This window comes from Purpureocillium lilacinum (genome assembly GCF_023168085.1).
Source record: "Purpureocillium lilacinum CBS 284.36 DNA, scaffold_2, whole genome shotgun sequence".
NCBI lineage: Eukaryota > Fungi > Ascomycota > Sordariomycetes > Hypocreales > Ophiocordycipitaceae > Purpureocillium > Purpureocillium lilacinum.
The window spans coordinates 6,567,407-6,588,704 of NW_027072112.1; the positions used below are offsets into that span (position 1 = coordinate 6,567,407).

A 21,298-nucleotide genomic window follows, 5' to 3' on the forward strand; every position below is an offset into this window, starting at 1 on the left:
CCGACACGACGTGGAGCGGCGCGGTGTGGGCCTCCGTGCGCAACGGGTGGACGGCCGCTGTGCGTGCCTACTGCCAGTCGACGCGTCTCACGATGGACCGCCCGAGGCGGTGTCTGGACCTGGCTGTGTGTAGGTGCCTGAGGCCTCACTCGCGCTGATATTATGGGCCTACCCTGCACCCGGTGTCGGAATATGTTGGCGGCGTGACGGGAACATTGTGAAGGGTTTTGCTGGTAGCAGTGACGTTTCATGGTTTGCAGTATATAGTTCTGCGGTGCGCAATGTCGTTGTTGCATCAAAGATGTCGAGTTGCCTCCGTGCAGTGGTCGAGTGCTCTCATCAGTCACTCAACCGTCCTTCACCTTCCAGAGAGCCTACGGTCGCAGTGGAGACGGACCACCGGCTCAAGCAATTGCCGCCATCCTACGCTTCTGCCAACAACACCTGCGTTGCGTCAATTGGATGGGCGATGCCCTGGCCTACACAAGGCACGTCGCACAGTCGCAGCCAGCATGCGCGACAGCAGCAACCTCCGCTCCAGATTCCGTTGGATAGGTCCAAGAAAGTTGCCTGGCAGCCTCCGCGATGCACGTGAGCTGGCCTGGCGCGTCCCCGAAATGCCACATCGCGCTATCCAGGCCAGCTGGCGGCCCGAAGCGGACACGCCGTGTCGAGTTGCCCGACGCTTGCCATGCGCTGTGCTTGTCAATGGGGTGATGATAGTGCGGTACACCATGGGCAACGCTTGCTTTGCGGCACACCTGGGTACTGCGCTACGGAGAACCCTTCCCAGCCATTTCCTTTTCCAACGACCCCGGCTCCCAAGGGTCGTGTCGGCCCTCCCCCCCAGCTGCCTCATTGAGTTGGGTAGGTGTGCCTGAGTCGAGTGGTCCAGGGTCCAAAGGACCGGCAGAAGTCCTTCGAGAGACCCTGGCATCTGGCGAGGAGGCATGTCACCCTGCGCCATTTTTTGCGCATCCTGATACCTCCACCATGGTCTCGTGGGTGTCGTTGCCTTACCCAGACGCGCACAGGGCCCTGGGCGCCCCCCGTTTACCCTAACTGCGTGGCCACTCCGGAGGCGGCCACTGTGGATTGGTGTCCAGAGCATCACGGATGCGCCCCGGGAGCGCCCAGGCAGCGCTGGGATGGAGCGAACTGTTGGCGCCTGCTGGCCGCTTGCACCCGCCGTACCCACCCCCCTGGCCACCGCTCCCGTCCACGGGAGGGCAGCTTGGCGCCTTCCGGGTCTGAGAGAGAGCTGGAGCGAGAGCCCACCCGGCCGGCCTCACCTCATGCCCCCATCCACATCCCATCCATCGAATCCCGGCGTGTCCAGTCCGAAAGAGGCCAGCACCAGACGCTCCCCCAATTTGCGCGGCGCCCCCCCGTCCGTCCATCCACCACCACCACCGCCCGCCTCTCCCCCCCAGCATCCATCGCGAATCTCTTTCCCGTCCTTCCCTCTCCCACACCCACATCTGCGCAGCAGCAGCACCACCACACGTTCACGTCGCAGCTGGTCCACGGCAGGCGTCGCTCTCCTTTGCTGGCCCAACCGCCGCATTCGCTGCCGTCGTCGCGTCTCTGCGAAACGGCTCCAGTACTTTTCTGCCGTCCTGTCTGGAAGGTGAATTGGCGCCTCGCCCGATTCGGTCTACGTCGCCAGTCGCCTCATCCGCGACCCCCGGTCCCTGCATCGTATGCGCCCTCGTCCTCTTTTCTCGCGCATTCGCTCCCCCAGCGCGCTCGTCCTCTCCGCAAAGCAGGCTGACGCATTGTCGCAGGTTTGCTTCATTGATACCTCGCGCGCCGGGTGTCGATTTGGTCGTCGCTGCCGTGCTAGCCGCCGCTGCAGTCGCTCTCTGTTCCCGCCGGACTCGACGCGACTTGAACGCCCGCACGCGCAACCCGCAGGCCACGTCGCATCGACGGCCGCAAACCACCGCCATGGCACCCCCAAGCACCAGAAGTCTGCCCTCGCGGACCAACCCTCTCATGGTTGAGGACATTCCCGAGTGTAGGTTGCCGACACTTTTACGCGGTCGCGTTGGTTCGCGTGTGCGCGCGCGCTAACCTCCACCCCCAGACCACGAACTCGTCTCGCGACGACGCCTTGGCCAGACCAAGCTGACCCCGAAGATGGTCGGCGGCGACGAGGCCGAGTCAGGCACCCTCGGTGCCTTTGAGTACGCCCACCTCCGAGCCCCCCTGCCCAAGGGCATCGTGTCGGGCATCTTCAAGTCGAGCCCGACCAGCTACTTTTTGATGCGCCGGAGCTTTGACGGCTACGTCTCTGCCACCGGAATGTTTAAAGCCACCTTTCCCTACGCCGAGGCCGCCGAGGAGGAGGCCGAGCGCAAGTACATCAAGTCGCTGCCGACCACGAGCCCCGAGGAGACGGCCGGCAACATCTGGATCCCCCCGGAGCAGGCCCTCGCTCTCGCCGAGGAGTACAACATTGACGTCTGGATCCGCGCCCTGCTCGACACCGCCAAGATCCCAGTGTCGACCGCGTCGGACTCGCCGCCCAAGAACGTCAGCGCACCCCCCAAGTTTGACGTCGCCAAGGCCCAGAAGCAGCAGCTGGCGCCGCCCACGCCCTCGTCCATCCCGCGCAGCTCGCGCGCGCGCCGATCCGCCAGCCCGACCAAGAGCACGAAGCGCGCCCCGGCCTCGCCTCGCAAGCGCAGCGCCAAGGCTAAGCTCGAATCTGCCGAGGTCAATGGCGATGTCGCCAAGAAGGGCAAGCAGGAAGACATTGTCTTGAAGACGTCGGCCTTTGAGCCGGCCGTTGTGTTGGAGCCCCGAGAAGAGGACCCCAAGGTCAAAGTCCACGTGGACGAGGAGGTCTCGACGGACGTCAACGGCGTGGAGACTAAGCACACCGTGACCGAGGTCGACATTCCCCTGCCCACGGCAGGCGAGCCGCCGAATGCGGAAGAAATCGCCAAGATGATGGAGGCGGCCAAGGAGATGGTCAAGAAGGACAGGGAAACCACCAGTGCTGAAGCCGAGGAGAAAAAGAACGACAAGAAGACCAAGCCTGAGTCGGCCAAGAAGAGCAAGCGGAAGGCGGTCGACATTTCCGTCTCGGAGAAGAGCCCGGGCAAGAAGGCGGGCGACGCCGAGACCAAGGAGGACGCGCCGCGGGCAAAGAAGGCCAAGACGGCCGTGGAGGTGCAAAAGGACAGGGTCAAGAACAGGGCGCTCTTTGGCATCGGAGCCACCGTCGCGGTCGGGTGAGTCGAGTCCGAAGCGCAACGACTTGCGCGCAACTGCTAACGTAATCCAGTGCCCTGGTCCCATGGCTCGTCAATTTTCTGTGAGACGAGCCGGCGACTGGCCCGACGGAACGGACCAGATGTCGACGCCTGCCGCCTTTGTGCATATCATTTCTTGGTGTCAGTAATTACCGCGCACGGAGAGGAGAATACCCCCTTAGCCTCGAGCTCTCCCGCCCAGCCGGGCGTTGGATATAATGGCCGTCCTGCTTGGCTCGGCTCGGCCGTCGGCCAACCTGGCTGCGATGAGCTCGAGGCGCAAACTATTTTGTCTGCCTGCTCTACACACTTTTTTATTATAAGACTGATATTCCCCCCACATTCGCTTTTTTCCCCATTCCGCCCTTTCCCAGCCGCTCATTTCGGGAGGGGAGGAACGGCCGCTCTGGCGGCGAGCGACGAAAAACAGTGTTGTGAGATATAGGCGTACGAGGGACGGGGCTGCTGCTGTGGATAGCTTCACATGAATTGGTAGTGGTGGATGGCGTTTGCGCGTCGACGGCGGGGTCATGCGGGCGCAGTATTGTTTGTACTGAATACAAGACGTACAGTGCCCCCTGACTGCATCTTGTCTTTGCAAGAATTGAGACGAAGAGTCTGTGACGCGATTGAAGCCCTTCTATGCGCCGTCATGAAGTCGTGGCAGGGAATCGTAGCAGAGTGGGCGGGCAATTGTGTACATGAGCCACGAAACTGGCGAAGATGACTGTGTGGTAGCACCTCTCACATGAGGGGCTGCTTCATGGACATGTTGCAACCTGGGCTCGGCAAGTCACAAATTGAATGACAAGCGGCTTGACCGCGACTAACTACGAGGCAAAACGAAACTGATGTGGTTGCCATGCATTGCTGTAGTACAGCAGTTGGAACGCCTAAGTTCGTGGGCGACGAGAGCTTGTCGGTCGCTGGTGGACTGCGCAGCTGCCTACTATGTTTCATCTGAGATGGTAAATGCTGATACGTATTGCCAGGCGAAGCCGATGCTGTTGGTGCCGACGAATTGTCGGCGCCGGGATTGACGCTCGTGTAGCTCCTCCTGCTTGCTGTGCCATTGCCATTGCCATTGCCATTGCCATTGCCATTGCCATTGCCATTGCCATTGCCATTGCCATTGCCATTGCCATTGCCATTGCCATTGCCATTGCCATTGCATGGCGCTCTGGCCATGGGCTTGTTGCGGAGCGACAAGCTCTTGGTAGTCCCCGTTGCGGGTTTATTAAGTGAGTTGTCTCCCGTGCCTCCTGTCAAGTGCGTCATTGCATCGCCACAGCCCACGTGCCATCGATGCAAGAAGGAAGGGGATGGCACCGCGAGTTGACTGTGGTTTGAACGTCGTGGGCAATGAGCAAAAATATAGACTCTTGCAAACGGTACATGCAACTCTCTCACTACCATCGCGGGACGGGTCGTTCAAGTCACTTATGTCGAAGTAGGTTGGTTAGGGTGTTGGGTGTCGGGTGTTGGTGCGGAACAGGCTGCTGGAATCGTTCAGTTTCTCGAGTACGATCACTCCCACCTCTCACCTCAATTGAAAAATGACGTTGGCGAGCAACTTGCTTCGCAAGTTGCGAGCAAGGCCGCATCACAAGAAAATGCAGCTGTTCCGTGCGTGTTCGGAGCTGGCGACCGCAAGTTCGATGCCAAGCACTCCAACATGACATCTTTCGTCTTTCCAGTGGTCCAGAACGCCAAAAGACAAAAAATAATGCGCTTGCTCCCTACGGGGGTCGGGCCTGCGACCGCAACGCGTGCCCGCATATCCCAACAAACGACCAAAACACACCGTCTTCCGTCTTTCCAGTGGTCCAGAACGCCAAAAGACAAAAAATAATGCGCTTGCTCCCTACAGGGGTCGAACCTGTGACCTTGAGATGACCAAGGAATATTAGTCCCACGCTCTAACCAACTGAGCTAAGGAAGCTTTCAAGCTTGGAGCTGTTGTTGGAGGTGTGTGAGATATTGGGCACTATGGAGTATTGGTGGGTCCGCGCCGTTGGAATTACATAAGCATCCGCCCACCCGCTCCCGCTGCGCGTGGATTGGTCCCCGCTAAAAAAACCAAACCTTAATTGAAGTCAGGGCCTCAACCCACTGATGACTGGATGAATGAGCGACACAGCGCGTGCCCGTGTGCTTAGAAGCCAGCCGCGGCACACAGCGCTTCCAGCTTCGAAGCATCCGCGGCCCTAGTATCATTCGACACGCTGTCATGCGTGCCTTTCTTCGATGCAGTACATCCCGGTGGCAGAGAGCACCTGCGTACCGTGGCCGGCATACGGACGCAGGGACGCTCCCGCCTGCGTGCAGAGACATTACAGAATTCGAGGCGCAACGCGAAAGTGTGCTGCGTTGACAAGTGTCCTGGAATTTGGGAAACGCTTTGCTTTACTCGAGCAAGGAGTAGGTCGTCTGTGACGATGGGCGCTGCGCCAGGGGTGCTTCGCACCCCTGGCGCCCATGACACCTGTGCTCCTCTTTCCCTACCTTCGACAACTTGTAACAAGGGCCGCTGGTCTTGGCCAGAACCATCGGCGTCAATTCACCCCGGTCGGCCGCCAGCTTGCGCGATTTGCTCCGCCAGCCACGCAGGACATCAAAATAAGCTTGATTCAGGCTATCCCGTTACTGGACGTTGAGCCCGTGGAGCACGCGCACCACCGGCCACACTATAAGAAGATGGCCGTGCTCGTGTGCACCCGCGAGCGGGGACATCGTGAAAACCGAGCTTGACTGGCGCTGCTGCAACTCGCACTCAACGCCATTAAAGATGTTACTGGCTGTGTATTTCGCGGCGCTGCTCTGCGCCGTGCTCGGCCGTGCCCAGGAGATCGACCCGTTGTCGAATCTGCGCCCCAACAATGTGACGGGCCTCATCTACTATCTCTACCGATGGACAGGCTCGTACGCAAGCCCGCTCGCCCCGAGCGCGAAGTGAACATGCGCTAATCTGTGCCTTAGGTACTACAATGGGACGACGACGCTGCGCATCGACCCGCAGGATATGATGGACGACACCGAATGCGACACCTTTGCCAAGGGGCCAGTTGAGATCTCGTTTGAGAACTCGCTCCTCGCAATCGTCAAGTCGAACCGCTACGTCCCCGACCAGAATGAGGTCACCTTTTCGCTCAGCTTCTGGGACAAGAGCCTTAACATTACGCCCGCGAGAAACAATGACGACGGCCCCATCAACGACATTCAGACCATTTCGTCTGTATTCTCGCAAGTTACCTCCCTTTCGCAGATATCTGATTGCGGCGCTGACTGATTGCCACAGTCTGAACCGCTACACCAAGCCGTCTGAGACGCTACCTCCTCCATGGCGACTCAACACGTCGCACATCGGCGGCACGTCGTACTCATTCAGCGGGTACCGCAACTACACGCAGCAGCAGATTGTCGGCTTCAATTACAGCACGTGCAAGTCGTCGGCGCTCGATGAATACGCAGGCGCGCTACTCAACCCGTCCAAGCGCAAGAGCCACCTCGACACGCTCAACGTGACGGCACTGCCTTTTGTGAGCGGGCGCTTCGACAACAATTCCGCGAGCATCGACATCCGCGCCGTCATCAAGAGCGGCAACAAGGGCGAGGACCACAAGGAGGGGAGCTTCCTCGGCGGGCCCATCACGATCAGTTTTCTGGGGAAGATTGATGCAGATAGGTCCGATTTGCTTCTGTCGAGCTCCAACGATACGCCTGTGTGGAACTCGACGCTGGGGTATCAGAGAGACTTGATGGGGAGTACCAACGCGGGCTGGAGCGTCCGCGTTGGCGGGTGGACAGTGGGCGCCGTGGCTATCGCGGCGCTAGCTTGGCTGTTGTAGATGGGCTGAGACGAGGTATGCGATACAACGATGCATTGACGATTACGAAACCTAGCATGAATAGATCAAGCGGCTCATAGCCAAAGCTGTTGTATGCAGTGGCACTTTCCTTGATGTGGTGTGGAATGGACTCCGGACCAGTCTTGACCTTAACGACTGGCCACCATTGATCCGCGCTGACACTGTAGAGCAGTCGCCGAAACTGGTTGTCATTCTCGGTGGCAGTCGATTTATATAGAGTAGTGCCGTTCGCACAGACGGAAAAATCCAGTCGCACATATGTTTCCTCACCTATTTGGGGCCACGCCAGCCATTTTTGGTGTACAGTCATGGGACAGCAGCGGTGAGCCACCTGTTGCTGTCGTTGCTGTCGTTGCTGTCGTTGCTGTCGTTGCTGTCGTTGCTGTCGTTGCTGTCGTTGCTGTCGTTGCTGTCGTTGCTGTCGTTGCTGTCGTTGCTGTCGTTGCTGTCGTTGCTGTCGTTGCTGTCGTTGCTGTCGTTGCTGTCGTTGCTGTCGTTGCTGTCGTCGTCATGGTTGCTGTCGCTGCTTAGCGGGCTGGGCCGCGCGGGATTTGCAAGAAACGATATTGAATGCGGAACATCTGTGCGGCTAGGCTTTTCTATCTGTGCAAATAGCACTCCTCTATATATATATATAGAGAGAGAGAGAAAGAAAGCTGAATGCGACAGCTTTCCAATTTCTGTACCTGCCCTGGGCAGCAGCGAATTTAGGCAGAGTGCTCCTTCGGGTTCGTACACGACACATTCAAGTGTTGGCCGTCTCGACAACAAAGCTATAAGAAATGACAGCATGAACTCCAGTGTTAATCATGCCAAAGTACCCTAGAAACATAATCGGTTTGATGTAAGTGATAACCTTTATTCCCGTGCTTTGCAAGAGAACCATCACCAGGCAAAGTTGAGCGAGCTTGCGTGTAGACATAAGGACTTCTTTCCGCGCCCAAAGTAGCTCACGGCGACCGCACAATGTGGTCAAGAGGTGCGCATCAAGCATCATCCGGCCGAAGAATAGCAGAAGCACAAAGGCATATGGGGAGACTGTAAGCTTCGGTGAGGAGAGCAAGGGTACCACACCCCAATGAACGCAAATATTGGCAAAGAATGCAGGGGAGCATAAGAGAAGGTAACGTGGAGTCCTGACGGTCTTGACAGCCGAGAAGAAAAGCGACTGTTGCTGATTAGGCGGAGCACCGATTGGCCAGAGCTTGACATACCTCGAACAGGACTTGGAGAACTGGAACCAGAGACGACCACGGAGGAGGGACAAATATCGTCAAACCGAACCCGAAGCTCGCAACTGTTGCCGCGTATAGCATGGCTTGCCTCCAACTTATTTCGGAGCGCCTTAGGATTTGGCTGTACTGTGACAATGTTTCCCAGCGACGATGGTGGATGGATGAAGATGCGCGCTTCTCGAACGTGTTGAGGCAACGACAGAACAAGAAGTAGGACAAAAAGACCAACAGCGGAGACAAGATAGAATATAGCGATGAGAGATTCTCCTTGTCTGTTGTCCATAAGACCGTGTAGGATATGACGGACGCGAGATACATCATCCGCTGCGATACGGCGTAGTGAAAACGACGGATGAGCGCTCCGTTGAATGTCCCCACGACGGCTATGGCGTCCAAAGCCATGGTAACGATCAAACAGAACCATACATCGACGAATAAGCCCCCAGGAGAATGAACGGTCCTGGAAGCAGCGCCAGCATCCCACTGCCCGAATGCCGATATGTTCTTAGTGTGGATGTCGGGACTGTGGAATACCCGAGATAGTGTCTTCGGCCAGCGCGCCGTAGAAGCCTGGTCCTGGCAGATGGACGATGCTACAACAAGCCAGGCAGCAAAGGCTGCAAGACTAGCCAGCTCAAGGAGCCAGAATAATCGAACTCTGTAGTCCCACAAAGCAATGAATGAGAAATCATCGCTGATGGGAGAGGTATCCATATCTTCTTGGGCACAATCTGGCTCTTGTATCAGGCAATAACGTAGTTAGCGGCATGCCGACATGGACTCTCAGCGGTTCAGGAAGAGGGTGAAAATACCTTTTAGCGTAGATTTGTTTGGTGCCATCCTCTAGTGAAGAATACCGATTGACACAAGGTGCTTTCTTAGGCGTTTTAAAAAGCTTGCAGGTACTACGCGCAAAGATTGTTTTCGTACCAGACTGTGCAAACTGATCCTTGGGCTGGTGTCTGCCCGTGTGCTCTGGTGCGGCAGGATGATAGCCGTACGATCCGGCTCCTGGCTGAGCTGTTGTGAATTTCGCATGTTGCACGACTGGGGGAGGGTACGGCTTGTGGTCATTAACACAGAGGTTCAGCGCAGATATAGTCACAACGAGAGTCACCAGAAGTTGCAAGACATGGCTTACCGCACCCAACCGATCTTATACATGGATGAATTGTTGTCAACTGACACGTAAGGCAGTTGGGATTCGAAGTCCAGACATTTCTTCGACAGAAAATACCACAGCTGCTGCGAATGTAGATCACGAGTAGATGAAAGGCCTCAAAGGGAGCAGGTGTAGGACATGCCCAGAGCGGCGCAGAAAAGGTCTCAGAAGGCCAGCGGCATGGCTTACTGTTACAATGACGTGGCAGGTCGGTATTGGGAATAAAATGTGTCAGCCGCGTGAGAAAACGGATACAGCTCTGTGATTTGCACAGCCCGCGTGTGATATTGTCAAGCTGATCCAAGTATGAGATTCATCTTGAGACACCATAAATATCCCCAGTTGTCACCTCCGAATCCCTCTTGGAAGCTTGGTGCCTGCCCAATGTATCAAATGACGAGGATGAAAATGACGCAGAGCAGCCCCTCCAGCCTAGAGCAGTGGCCGTTGTATGAGACAAAAATGGTAGATCACCAAAGAATAGGGTCAAGGCCCAACACGCCACGTCTGTGCTCCAGACTGAGTCCGCAAGCAGATGTACGAGGCAGCTCCACCAAGGCACAGCTAACATGCTCCTAAAGAGCCAAATGGCACTTTCAGTCACACGCGCCTTAGCTGCAGAGGAGCATCCTGCTTGACAGGATCAAATTGTGTAGCGTTTGTCACCCCCCGCAATCACCCAAACGAGCATAGACGCAGTAGTATAATTAGAGCAACCGATCTCGGATTCATGATGCCAATACTCGAGCCAGTAGAGGCAGCGGAGCGGATTGTCCAAACACTCCATGACACTGGACGGTACTGTCACTCCAGTGCCATCTGGTCAGAGGATTTCCGTAAATGACACGGTATGCCGACTTTGTGATTACCGATATGGCTATGGCGCCGGCCTTGGCAAATATCGCGACGTGGCTCCATGTGTTGCCGCGTTGTCACGGGCTTATATTGATTTGCGGGATAGTGGCGCGCGCCGTCGCCAACCGTAGCTGCAGCACTTCGAGCCGTGCGCGGCCAAATCTTGATGAAACGCAGTTTATATTGGCTCAGATACCTTGAAGAGTGGTCATGCTTCAGAGAGGTGTCGCGACGCACCAAAGTAGAGGCGTTGTTGGGAAGCCATTAGGCGTCACCGTCGCGGCTTAGTTGTTTCGCCGTGAACCTGCTTGTGATGCGACGTTCAAAAAAAAAAACAAATGGGAGCCGGCCCCCAGCCTCCCCAGGTTCGCGGAGAGCCCCGTAGAACCAACCTTCCCGTTCATTTGGGACTCGAACTGTCGGGCTTGCTCAAACGGAGAAGGGAGCTGGACACATGCCGCTTACACATGCCCGTCGCGCCACAAGTCTGAGGCGCCGACTCCCTGGGGACATCGATTCAATCACTTATGAAGGATTGCAGTGCATGGTCGTACACAGAGGGCTCTGAGGAAAGAAGGGATCCCGAGCATGTTGTGGCACGGTGACCAGGTGGTGGTGATGCCGGTGTGCACTGCATGTGTGCACGGGTTCGGGTAAGCTTTGTTGGGCACACCACGCCGCCAGCCAACGGGCAGAAAAGTCGAGAAGAAAGAGAGCATGGATCGATCATCTATCGCATGTATTCACCGGGCGATGGAAGGTGCCCCAAATGCTCCGGGCAGACACACTGCTGAGGCACAACCGCTATTCCACGTCTGGCCGCCACGATGCATGTGAGCGTCGCTTGAGCACGGCACGCACAGCTCCATTGGGTCGCGCAACACCTGTTCCAGGCACCGATCCCGGCACTTGCCACGGTCCGCCACCTGGGGGCTCCATATCCCACAGTGTGATGAAGCATGAGGCTATGAGAAGAATCTCCTTTTCCGCAAACGTGCGCCCCTTGCAGATGCCGACGCCAGCACCCCAGGGCCTCAATCGGCCGTACCTCGCGACCGTCTTGCCGCTCCGCTCGTCCACCTCGAGGAACCGATCTGGTATGAACTGGTCCGGTTCGGCGAAGATGGACGGCTCGTGCTGAATCCCGGCGTGGGGGACCGAGATCCAAGTCCCGGCCTCCAGATGATGTTGATGCTCTCCATCGGGAACGAGCAGCGCCCGGGCAACGTATCGTATCGATGTCGGCTCGTTCACCATCCGGAACGTCTCAAACATGGCCGATTTGAGGAGCGGACATTCACGTCCGAGCGCCGAGATGTCTACTCTCGTGATCTGCGTTATCGCGCCGTCTCTGGTCACGGCCATGCAAGGCTCGACCTCGCTCCGTAGCGCCTCTAGCAGCCGGGGCGTGGCATAGATGTACAGGATGAACCAAAAGACCAACGGCTGCGTGTTTGCGTTTTGGCCCCAAAAGGTGCCCGTCTCCAGCTTCCCCCGATTCTCAATGGGGACGCCAAACTCCTTGAATGCCGCGTTTCTCTCTTTGGCAACGACACTGACGTCGCTCATGTCGGCATCAAAGTCGACCGACTCGTTGTTCATAAATTGGTCCAGACGGCGAAAGAAGCCGCCGAGCGCAAGGTGAAGGCGATGCCGCGCCGCGACGCCCTCCTTGAATGACTTGATAGGGATCCACTTGGGCGCCCCTGCGACAAGCAGCGGGAAGGCATGGTTGTCAAACTTCCAGAAATCGTCGAGAAGGGTGGGGTTGCGGTCGAGAAAGTCCTGGCCATATAGTTGCGGTATCGAGATGCAGGCGCCCAGATCCCGCAACAGATTCTCTAGATCCAGCTCCACGGCTGCCGAGCGGCCAGTGCCAGGTTGCGCCATGACATTGATCTTCGCCGCCCGCTCCCAGCGCCGCTGGGACGCTGGCTCCTCCGAGAACGACAGCAGGTCTCCCACCTTGCCAGGGACGTCGGCTCTCGCAAGCGCTGCGGTAGCCGCCTCATCGTTTACAAAGCCCTTCTCCACGGGGGTGGAGAGCTTCTTGCACATTGCCGGAAAGTTTGGGCGAAGCTCTGGAGGCACGAGGCCGCCGAACACGCGCAAGACCATGCTCAGGCCCAAGGGGTTCGTGTCCAGCGTGCGGTGGCCAGTCGCAAACAGCTTGTCGACTCCGGGCAGGTTGTACAGGATCTGGTGTCGGCGCGTGATGCCAAACAGGGACCCAGTTCGACGGCGCAGGGCAAAGCTATGGCCATGTCAGCACACGTACCGTCGTGCGGCGCGAGTTTCATGAGGGCAAGACGCACGGCAGGTATGAAACCAGCCCCTTGCACTGCAACAGGATCGTGCTCAGGCCAATCTCCAGCGGGACGTAGGCGGGCATCAGCTGGCTCGCCTTGGGCTCGTGCGAGCCCCGCGAATGGCTCCAGCAGAGCCACAACACGACGGCCGCGGCCACGATCAAGAGCGCATGGCTGGATGGCGGCTGCTCAGCCGCCTGGCGCAGGATGCCAGTTGCGCTGGATGCTTCCTGTGGCATCGTGCGACCGCACCGGTGCAGAGTGCGCACTGCAGCCGGGTTCGACCCCTTTCGGTGCCCTGGAATGGCTGTGCACTGGAAGTTAAAGCCTATGGACGCTGGGCGCAAGGTGGAGGAAGGATCGCATCGCGTCGCGTCCGAGACCCTGAGACCCCTTGGAGCGTCAGCAATTCAGCTCGGCGGTGAGAGCGCTGACTAACAGCCTGAATGGAACAAATCCTCAGATCCAACTGAAAACTCCCCAGTCTTGTTTGTGCAATCGAATTGGCCAGCAGATGGCGTAGCGTTCAATACCCGTTGATCGCGCGGCTCATCCTCCCGCAAGCTGGGCCGCACAGGGGCGCCGTGGAGCAGAGATGCCGCTGGGCCGTCGTGTTCTGGACACACGGGTGACGGGGGCGGCGCAGCCATCCGGGGATCACCAACTAGTCTTGCTGGTTGGTTGCCATCCTTGGTGTCTTGAGCGCGCGCGCTTATGACAGCTGTGGCGCCATCGGTGACGATGCTAGCTACCTGCGTAGCATCGCGCCCGCCAACACTGACATTATAATCTCACAGAAAGCCCGAATCCCTTTTAGCTGCCGCCGGACGCTCGGTGATGACTCACGGCCGGGCGGCTCGCCGGCTTACAGTGGGGGAGGGGGCTCGGTGAAGCAATCTCCATTCGTTTGGCTGCGACATTCCCTAATTGATTGCGTTTGCCACGCATGGAATGCTCGTCAGAATACGGCGGACAATAAAATAAAAAGTAGGCTGCAAGTCCACGGTCGTTTCTGGCAGTCTCTTTCTAGGCCTTTCAGCACAATCAAGGCCACAATGAGTCGTGCTTGAGCAATTTCCACCACCATCACTCGCACCCAGCAACAATGGCGTCTCCCCACGGTCTTGTGCAGTATATCAGGCTGAAGGCGGTGACGTCGCTCCTGCGCCTGCTCACCTACGTCTTTACGCGCTCTCACTTCCGACCGTCCGCGACGTGTAAGCGCAAGGAGGTGCGCATACCGTCACGAGAGAAGGGTCGCTTCATCAAGGCTTGGATTTACTACCCGCCCAACTACGACGAAAGTGGCGAGCCCCGAGGCCTCGTCGTCAACTGGCATGGAGGCGGATACATCATCCCAAACTTGGGAATGGACCACGCCTTCTGCGAGCGGGTGGCACGCGACGCCGACCTTCTCGTGCTGGACGCCGATTACCAGAAAGCACCGGAGCGGCCCTTCCCCGCTGCTATTGAGGACGCCGAGGACGTGCTGAGATGGGTCGAGAGCCAGAAGCGCCTCTTCGACGTCGACCGTGTCGCGCTCTCCGGGTTCAGCTCTGGCGGCAACCTGGCGCTGGTGGCGGCGTCCGAACTGCGACGCGACTTCAAGAACATCAACGTCCGGGCAGTTTACGCATTCTACCCGGGCGTTGACTTCAACATACCCGCAGAGGACCGGGTGGTCCCGGAACCCATCGAGCGGCTGCCCATCTGGTTCCAGCGCTTCTTCACCGACTGCTACGTCCCTCGACTCGAGGACCGGACGTCGCCCAGGGCCTCGCCAATGCACGCTGATGCATCGTCGTTTCCCGCGCTCACTCTCCTCTTTGTGTGCTCTGGGGATATCCTGGCACCGGAAACAGAGGCCCTCGGACGGAAGCTGGAGTTGGCTGGGCGAAGCGTCGAGGTCGTCAAGGTGGAAGGTGTCGCGCACGGGTTCGACAAGACGATCAAGCCGAATCTGCACAGCCCTGAGAAGACGGAAATGACGTACTCCAAGGTTGTCGAGAGCCTGAAGGCTGTCATGAGGACAGGTTGAACCGTGGGAGACGCGAGGGGCACGACGGGCACGAAAGTAGTGACGGCCTCCAATGACTTGGGAGGCAGCGGGATGTCTGTAGACGCGGATGCGGATACTTGGGCTGCTGATTTCATGAACACAACGCTTGGCCTCCTAGATCTTTTTTAATTAGACGCATGCAGAAGCGTCAGGTGTTCATGTCCTCGTGTCCTGCATTGACAAGGGCGTACTCCAATGTGCCACCTCTAGATGAAAGAATGTGTCGACAGAAACGGGTTGCAATGTGTAGCCGACTGCTTCTGGTCGGTCTATACGTCATGGCAGTATGTGTTGCGTAGAGACGGAGATCAATGGCATCAACTCGGCCGGCAAAGGCGGCTGTGGAGACGCCGTTCGGCTGCCGGTGCGGAGACGGCGCCGCTGTGGATTGCACCTGCCGTTCATGGGCTCCGACACCGGACTTGATCAACCACCATAAACTTGAACCAAACCAAGTATATAAAGCCTCCAACCAGCGCCTCACTTGGATTGGTTCAACAACATGGTCGCAGCTCTGGAATCCAACGCATTGTTGCTTTCAGAGTCTGGCCCGCAGAGCCCTCTCCACAACCCCTCCCGTAGCCATGTCAGCAACAAACGGCGCACCCAAGGCCGAGGCCGCGACTTACACGCACGGCCACCACGCCTCGGTGCTGCGGTCGCACACTTGGCGCACCGCCACCAACTCGGCCGCCTTCCTGTTGCCACACCTGAAGCCGTCGATGCGCGTCCTCGACGTCGGCTGCGGACCGGGAACCATCACCGTTGATCTCGCCGCGCTGGTTCCGCAGGGGCACGTCACAGGCCTCGAACGGGCGGGCGATGTGCTCGAAAAGGCGCGCGCCCTCGCCGCCGAACGGGGCATCGCCAACATCGAGTTCGTTGTCGGCGACGCCAACGCCCTCGACTTCCCCGATGATAGCTTCGACGTCGTCTTCTGTCACCAGGTGCTGCAGCACGTCAAGGACCCCGTCGGCATCCTGCGGGAGATGCGTCGCGTCGCCAAGACAGGCGGCATCGTCGCCGCCCGCGAGTCCGATTACGGCGCTTTCTCATGGTTCCCCAATATTGATGGCATGGAGGACTGGCGCGCCCTGTACCGCCGCGTGGCGGCTGCCAACGGCGGCGAGCCCGACGCGGGACGCATGGTGCACGCCTGGGCTCGCCACGCCGGCTTCGCGCCGGCCGACGTAACCGCCAGCTCCACCAGCTGGTGCTACAGCACCCCCGAGGAGATTGCCTGGTGGAGTGGCCTGTGGGCGGAGCGAACGGTGGCCTCGGCGTTTGCCAAGACGGCCACGGAGGCCGGCGTGGCCACCGAAGACGAGCTCAAGAAGACTTCGGACGTGTGGAAGCGCTGGGGAGCTGAGGAGGATGCGTGGTTTGCGGTGCCGAGCGGCGAGGTCATATGCCGCAAAAGAGCAGAGCCTTGATGTTGATGTGGAATGATCGATGGAAGCCAGAGAGTCTGGTGCCAGTCAGCGTCAGATTCTCCATACACGATACCGCACGGCGGTTACGAATAATGAACTTGCGCTCAATCAATATATTTCAGCTGCGCGTCTTCTTATAACACCTGCGAGCACTGAAGTGGAGTCATCATTTCTCTAGCTATACCTCATGGTCGGCACATAATACCATAGTGATGCTTGAGGTCCCCGCATATCCAGTATGGTGCTGATAATTTCCCGGCTCGTGAAGGCATGTATGTACGTACGTACTCATGAAGAGTAAAGTCTCACCGCTGCCGGGCCAGGGTTGCTACCCTTAGATACGGCCCGCCTCTAGGCTCCAACCACCACTGCGTCAAACTGATACAGCTGACCGTTGTATGTCCAAGTGCTGACGTATCTCTCTTGTCCCTTGACACACTGATTGATCATGTCTCTGCTCATCGTTAGAGAAAGCTCGAATATAGAATGGACTTTGGCACTTACTCAGTCGCACGCTGCAAGAAACGGTTTGGTTAGCTTTCATCGGGTCTCTTCACTGGCAGTGGTGTGCGTGTGTTTCATACCCAGCAGTCCTTGAATCCCTTTTTGTTCCCAGTGTATTTGCGGCTCAGGGTGACCTGAAGCTTCAGCTTGCCGCCAGGACCGAAGTTCTTCGATGCGTATGTCGAGCACTCCTTCTGCCAGCCGCAACCTGTGTTCGGCTCGTTATGGCACATGGCATAGCGGGCATCCCAGTATGGGTCGGCCATTTGTGCAAGGCCCTTGTTGACTATCCCGAAACAATCGGCCGCGAGGGCTGATGCCACGAAAGTGCTGAGGGTGGAGAGGGTCACAAACTTCATCTTGTTGGATGTCGATGAGTCGGGGTAGGGTAACTGAAGGAAAGAGAAGAGAGCTGCTTCAGACGGTCATAGAACCGAGGCCACCATTGGCCTTTTATTGTTGATCATTGAATATGGCGGCCCGCCTCGTTCCTCCGGGGACATCAAATGCCTTGGGCACAATTACAATGTAGGCGTAATTTTAGATGGGTCGACGGTGGGCATTCCACTTCGCCTTTGCGCCCTCTGCATTGTCGCCGCGACTTCATCTTAGCAGTCCAACGGCCTTTCCGTCCACTTACACCCAATCGCATCAAATGAGATGTCGTTCGTTTTTGGAGCCGCGGCTCCATCGCCTAGCCGCGGCACCCCTGGTAGTTGCTACCAAGACGGTACGCAGGCACTTGCAAGTTGCGTGATTCCACGCAGATGTGGCCCCCCCGCGCATGCTGCGGCTCACGATGTCCACTTTGGCGAGCGAGCTGAGCGCAAGGCCCCGTTCATGTCAGCTCCATGGCGAACTAACATGCTGACAGGAACTAACATGCTCGCATATATGAATGAACATAACCGCGGCCTTGGCTAATACCGTCTGTCCTGCCCGAAAAGTATACAAGAATCGGGTTGTGAGGCTCCACACGATCTCGCGATTCACACGTCGATCCAACTGCGCCTCTTTTAGGCTTAAATTTCATGACCGTGGTCTTAGCCCTAGCTTTGTAGATATGACTTGCAGTATTCATGTGAGTGGTGTGTTCTCTCTCGTGGACCACACTCAGCAACGTGCACTGATTGCATTGACACGCAGATACGCATATACCTGCGGATGCCGAGCCGAGTAGCAGATGTCCTACAAGAATTTGCGAGCCGGCGTGAAGCCCAGGAAACCCAAATTCCAGCGCATCAGTCAACCCTCAAAGCGCGCCGGCCTCAGCGCATGTGTAGAGACGTCATGGGCTAGGCACTTGAGGCATACCCACCTGTGGCCTCACAAGGATATGCTGCTGATGATCCACCTGACTACGTCGCACGCACTCTTCGAGTAACAGCAAGAAACGACTCTTTCCTCGAGATTTTGAGTATCACGGCCGGGACAGGCGTGTGGTCCCCACTTCTTGAAACGATGATTTCAGAACTGCCCCGGATTTCGCGATCCGACTTGGCTAGCGTGGGGATACAGCCGCCATCCATGCATTGCGGTTGTATATATTTGGGAGCAAATGAGATTTCTAACCTATCTTGCGAAACCGGAGAGTGGTTTTAGATGCTGAGAGACAAAGCCTAAAAATTAAACTGCCTCGACAGCAAGCATCAAGGCCAATGGTGTTTGCCCGTCGAGATGGAGAGATCCTGGTTTGAAACGTTCCGCGCCGCAGAGTAGGCTATATGCGGAACTTGGTCGCGCGATCCGACTTAAACGTGAAAGTGGTCGAGGGTACGAAACAAGCTAGCGAAACATCTCCAGGACCGATCAGGGACTTAAAGTGGCAAGCCTCGACATGATCTCGGTTGTGGCGTATGTGTATTTGCCCGGCGGACCTCCCGTGCCAAAGGAGTTTCTGGAACCCTTTCTTGTATTTTAATTTCTTCTCCACAACCAAAGCACTTCGCTGTGGCGGCGGTAATTTGCCTCCTAGCGGAGAAAATCCTGCAGAGATGACTTCTCGCGCAGTCGTTGATCCATACGATGGCGACGCAGAAGCACGTCGCTCAACGACTACAAGGTGTGTTGGCAGGACATCACCATTCACTAATGATGACCTACCTGCTAAGCACAAACCCAGACGGCGGACTGGCGGTGGGAAATTGCGGCGTCGGATCTCGCGTCGAGAATATGCGTCAGACGAGTCGGATGGTGGATCTGAATGCGAAAACGACTTTCCGACGAGACCACAAGCGCGGCGCAGGCGATGCGTCAATCCATCCAATACCTCGGCGTCTCCGCAACAGTCGCCCAGCAGCGAGTCTGAGTCTGGCTCTGCTTACGATGAATTCTCAAATTCCGACTCGGATACAGAAACGACTGCGACGCATCGCCTACCTCCATCCACCCAAGCCAGTTCTGCGCCGACCGGAGACTTGCGCCTCATATCCAGCTCCGTGGTCCAAGTAACCTCTACGCAAACGCTGCCGATTGCTACGACGTCACTGGCGAACTCATCCACACCGGTTGTCTCTTTGTCACTGAGTCCGACGACTTTCCCCCTGGTACCAGGGAACTTCTTCGAGACGCCGTCGACTTCGAGCACATTGACAGCCACGAGGACATCCGAGGTCACGGAGACAGCCAGCGGCACGTCAGCGGCAATAGACACACCCGCGGGGCCACAGCAGCCCACAGTTGTCACGGACAACGAAGTCGACAGTCAAGCGCCTGGATCGGCGACTGACAGGGCAGCCATCTCTGGGAGCAGCACTCCATCCGGTCTGAGCGCTGGGGCCGATGCCGGCATCGTCGTTGGGACACTTGGTACGGGCAAATCGATCATTGCCAACGTGCATCATCTCGCTAACCTGTTACATGGCAGCCTTTGTGGCCACATTGTTGCTGCTAGGCATCTGTTGCTACCGGCGAAGGAAGAACGGTCGAGGAACCTTTGGCCGTCTTCCTGACGAGCAGGCCCCCATGCGGAGGGAATCGGAAACGGCACTGGTCGACGGCTATATGCGTGCAGTTTACGCAAGCGAGGAGCAGAGCACGCACACAGGCTTCAGAGCGCAAAACACAACGTCCCCTCCGATCAATGTGATATCGCCGTCGCCGCCAGTCTCGCAGTGGGGACTACAGGATGAATATTCGTCAATCGAGCATCGGCGAAGCCTGGGCCTTGCTCGGCCTGGGCAAGCTTACATCGACAGACATCGCGTGCAGTCAGTGGCGCCGACGGAGGTGACAGATGCCACCGAGAGCTCCTGGAGGACGTGGCAAGTGGACCAGAGCAGAGCGACGCAAAAGAAAGACTGGAAAAGATCCATGTTCTTTTGAGCTGGGCTTCTTACGAATCATGGGTGGGAAACAGTCGCGAAGTCACGGAGGGCTGGCCACGGAACTCAACCACGTTGGCTTGTGTCGCTTAATATGCTATCCATTCCCAGAGTGGTTGGTGAAACCGACCGTGAGTCTTCTTCAGGCAACGAAGGGCTTGATTGTGGCGACGTGGAGCTTTGATAGTAACGCGGCATGCTACCGAATGTGAACACTATTGCAGAAAGATTTGGTGTCATAGAGGTCATTGCCCTGGTAGAGAGAGGTGCGACGGCGAGGTGGATTAAGTGGTTAGACGAAGATACAGCGACAAATAAGCCACAACCCTCGTTACTAGCTGAGACATGGTGACTCTAGCTCCTCCACTCCTCGTCCAACACCGTGAGAGCCGCATATCCGCCCGTCTTAATCGTTTCAGTGTCAACGACCATGATGGCCAAGAAACGGCAGCGCTCGGTCGCGCTGTTGTTGTCTCCCACGGTGTGATGACACCCGGGAAGCTCCATGAACGTCTGCTCAGGTCCGTATACCTTGGGCGGGTTTCCGTTCATTCCGCTGAGCATCTCACCCTCCTGAATGAGAGCGACGACCTGTGCGCCTCCGTGTCTGTGGGGAGGCGTCCAACCACCGGGTGGGAGTTCGAGTTGCAGGCCGATAATAGATTTGCCAGGGCAGTTGGCGAGCTCATAGTCGAAGGCGACCTTGACGATCTCGCGGGGGCGGGTTCTGTCATGGGGCAGCCTTATTAGCAGGAGGCGCTGGAAGAGACCAGGGGTATCTCTTACAACTGCTTGGGGTCCGACATCGTAATGGCGCAAGTATGTGGTCGTGCAAAGTGTGAGAATGGACTGTCTGTTATCAGAGAGTTGATTGCTTGTAAAGCTTCTTGTGAGTGATGAAGTCGGGGGTAAGCTGCCGCCCTTTGTGTCTTATATATGCATCATGTCATGAATCGTCCACACGTGAGATCACAGATGACTTCATGTTCCGACTCAACCAAGTGAGCATGACGCGGCACTGGTCTGCGAGCATGCCGACCGAGTGCCGGCTCCGCTCCTCAATGGCATCCCTTCATCCATCCATTGATGACGCTGGCAGCGGCCGAGGGCATTCTGTTGGGTGCCGGGTACCCGAGACGGCTATCCGTTTGGCTCGGGTCCACTGAATGTTGAAGAACGGAGACACGGCCCCACACCGGGTCGGACGTGCGCCCCACCCGCCCCGAATGGCCCGAGTACATGACGGTACCTGTTTCTGGGTCATGACTCCGGCTGGTCTCATGTAT

At 57.4% G+C, this 21,298-nt stretch overlaps 8 protein-coding genes and 1 non-coding gene across 9 annotated transcripts; 4 read left to right on the forward strand and 5 right to left on the reverse strand.

Moving 5' to 3' along the window:
• Positions 1-1,950: 1,950 nt before the first annotated feature.
• Positions 1,951-3,329, forward strand: PLICBS_003783 (uncharacterized protein; the record flags this gene model as incomplete). Its single annotated transcript, XM_065600291.1, has 3 exons — positions 1,951-2,020; positions 2,090-3,242; positions 3,296-3,329. 3 exons carry the CDS (start codon positions 1,951-1,953, stop codon positions 3,327-3,329), a joined length of 1,257 nt encoding a protein of 418 aa, XP_065456363.1.
• A 1,792-nt stretch (positions 3,330-5,121) lies between these two features.
• On the reverse strand, positions 5,122-5,205 carry PLICBS_003784. The gene has a single exon. It is a non-coding gene; the product is annotated as a tRNA-Ile (tRNA).
• An 846-nt stretch (positions 5,206-6,051) lies between these two features.
• PLICBS_003785 (uncharacterized protein) lies at positions 6,052-7,111 on the forward strand (the record flags this gene model as incomplete). The annotated part of the gene is made up of 3 exons (XM_018323562.2): positions 6,052-6,185; positions 6,243-6,494; positions 6,562-7,111. 3 exons carry the CDS (start codon positions 6,052-6,054, stop codon positions 7,109-7,111), a joined length of 936 nt encoding a protein of 311 aa, XP_018178793.1.
• A 327-nt stretch (positions 7,112-7,438) lies between these two features.
• Positions 7,439-7,924, reverse strand: PLICBS_003786 (uncharacterized protein; the record flags this gene model as incomplete). Its single annotated transcript, XM_065600292.1, has 2 exons — positions 7,439-7,655; positions 7,920-7,924. The coding sequence occupies 2 exons, from the start codon at positions 7,922-7,924 to the stop codon at positions 7,439-7,441; spliced, it is 222 nt and encodes a 73-aa protein (XP_065456364.1).
• Positions 7,925-11,188: 3,264 nt separating this feature from the next.
• On the reverse strand, positions 11,189-12,932 carry PLICBS_003787 (uncharacterized protein; the record flags this gene model as incomplete). The annotated part of the gene is made up of 2 exons (XM_018323563.2): positions 11,189-12,638; positions 12,700-12,932. 2 exons carry the CDS (start codon positions 12,930-12,932, stop codon positions 11,189-11,191), a joined length of 1,683 nt encoding a protein of 560 aa, XP_018178794.2.
• Positions 12,933-13,798: 866 nt separating this feature from the next.
• On the forward strand, positions 13,799-14,731 carry PLICBS_003788 (uncharacterized protein; the record flags this gene model as incomplete). The annotated part of the gene is made up of 1 exon (XM_018323564.2): positions 13,799-14,731. One exon carries the CDS (start codon positions 13,799-13,801, stop codon positions 14,729-14,731), a length of 933 nt encoding a protein of 310 aa, XP_018178795.2.
• Positions 14,732-15,336: 605 nt separating this feature from the next.
• PLICBS_003789 (uncharacterized protein) lies at positions 15,337-16,185 on the forward strand (the record flags this gene model as incomplete). Its single annotated transcript, XM_018323565.2, has 1 exon — positions 15,337-16,185. One exon carries the CDS (start codon positions 15,337-15,339, stop codon positions 16,183-16,185), a length of 849 nt encoding a protein of 282 aa, XP_018178796.2.
• A 351-nt stretch (positions 16,186-16,536) lies between these two features.
• Positions 16,537-17,048, reverse strand: PLICBS_003790 (uncharacterized protein; the record flags this gene model as incomplete). Its single annotated transcript, XM_018323566.2, has 3 exons — positions 16,537-16,639; positions 16,690-16,700; positions 16,770-17,048. The coding sequence occupies 3 exons, from the start codon at positions 17,046-17,048 to the stop codon at positions 16,537-16,539; spliced, it is 393 nt and encodes a 130-aa protein (XP_018178797.2).
• A 3,318-nt stretch (positions 17,049-20,366) lies between these two features.
• Positions 20,367-20,818, reverse strand: PLICBS_003791 (uncharacterized protein; the record flags this gene model as incomplete). The annotated part of the gene is made up of 2 exons (XM_018323567.2): positions 20,367-20,739; positions 20,799-20,818. 2 exons carry the CDS (start codon positions 20,816-20,818, stop codon positions 20,367-20,369), a joined length of 393 nt encoding a protein of 130 aa, XP_018178798.1.
• Between the last annotated feature and the right edge of the window lie 480 nt (positions 20,819-21,298).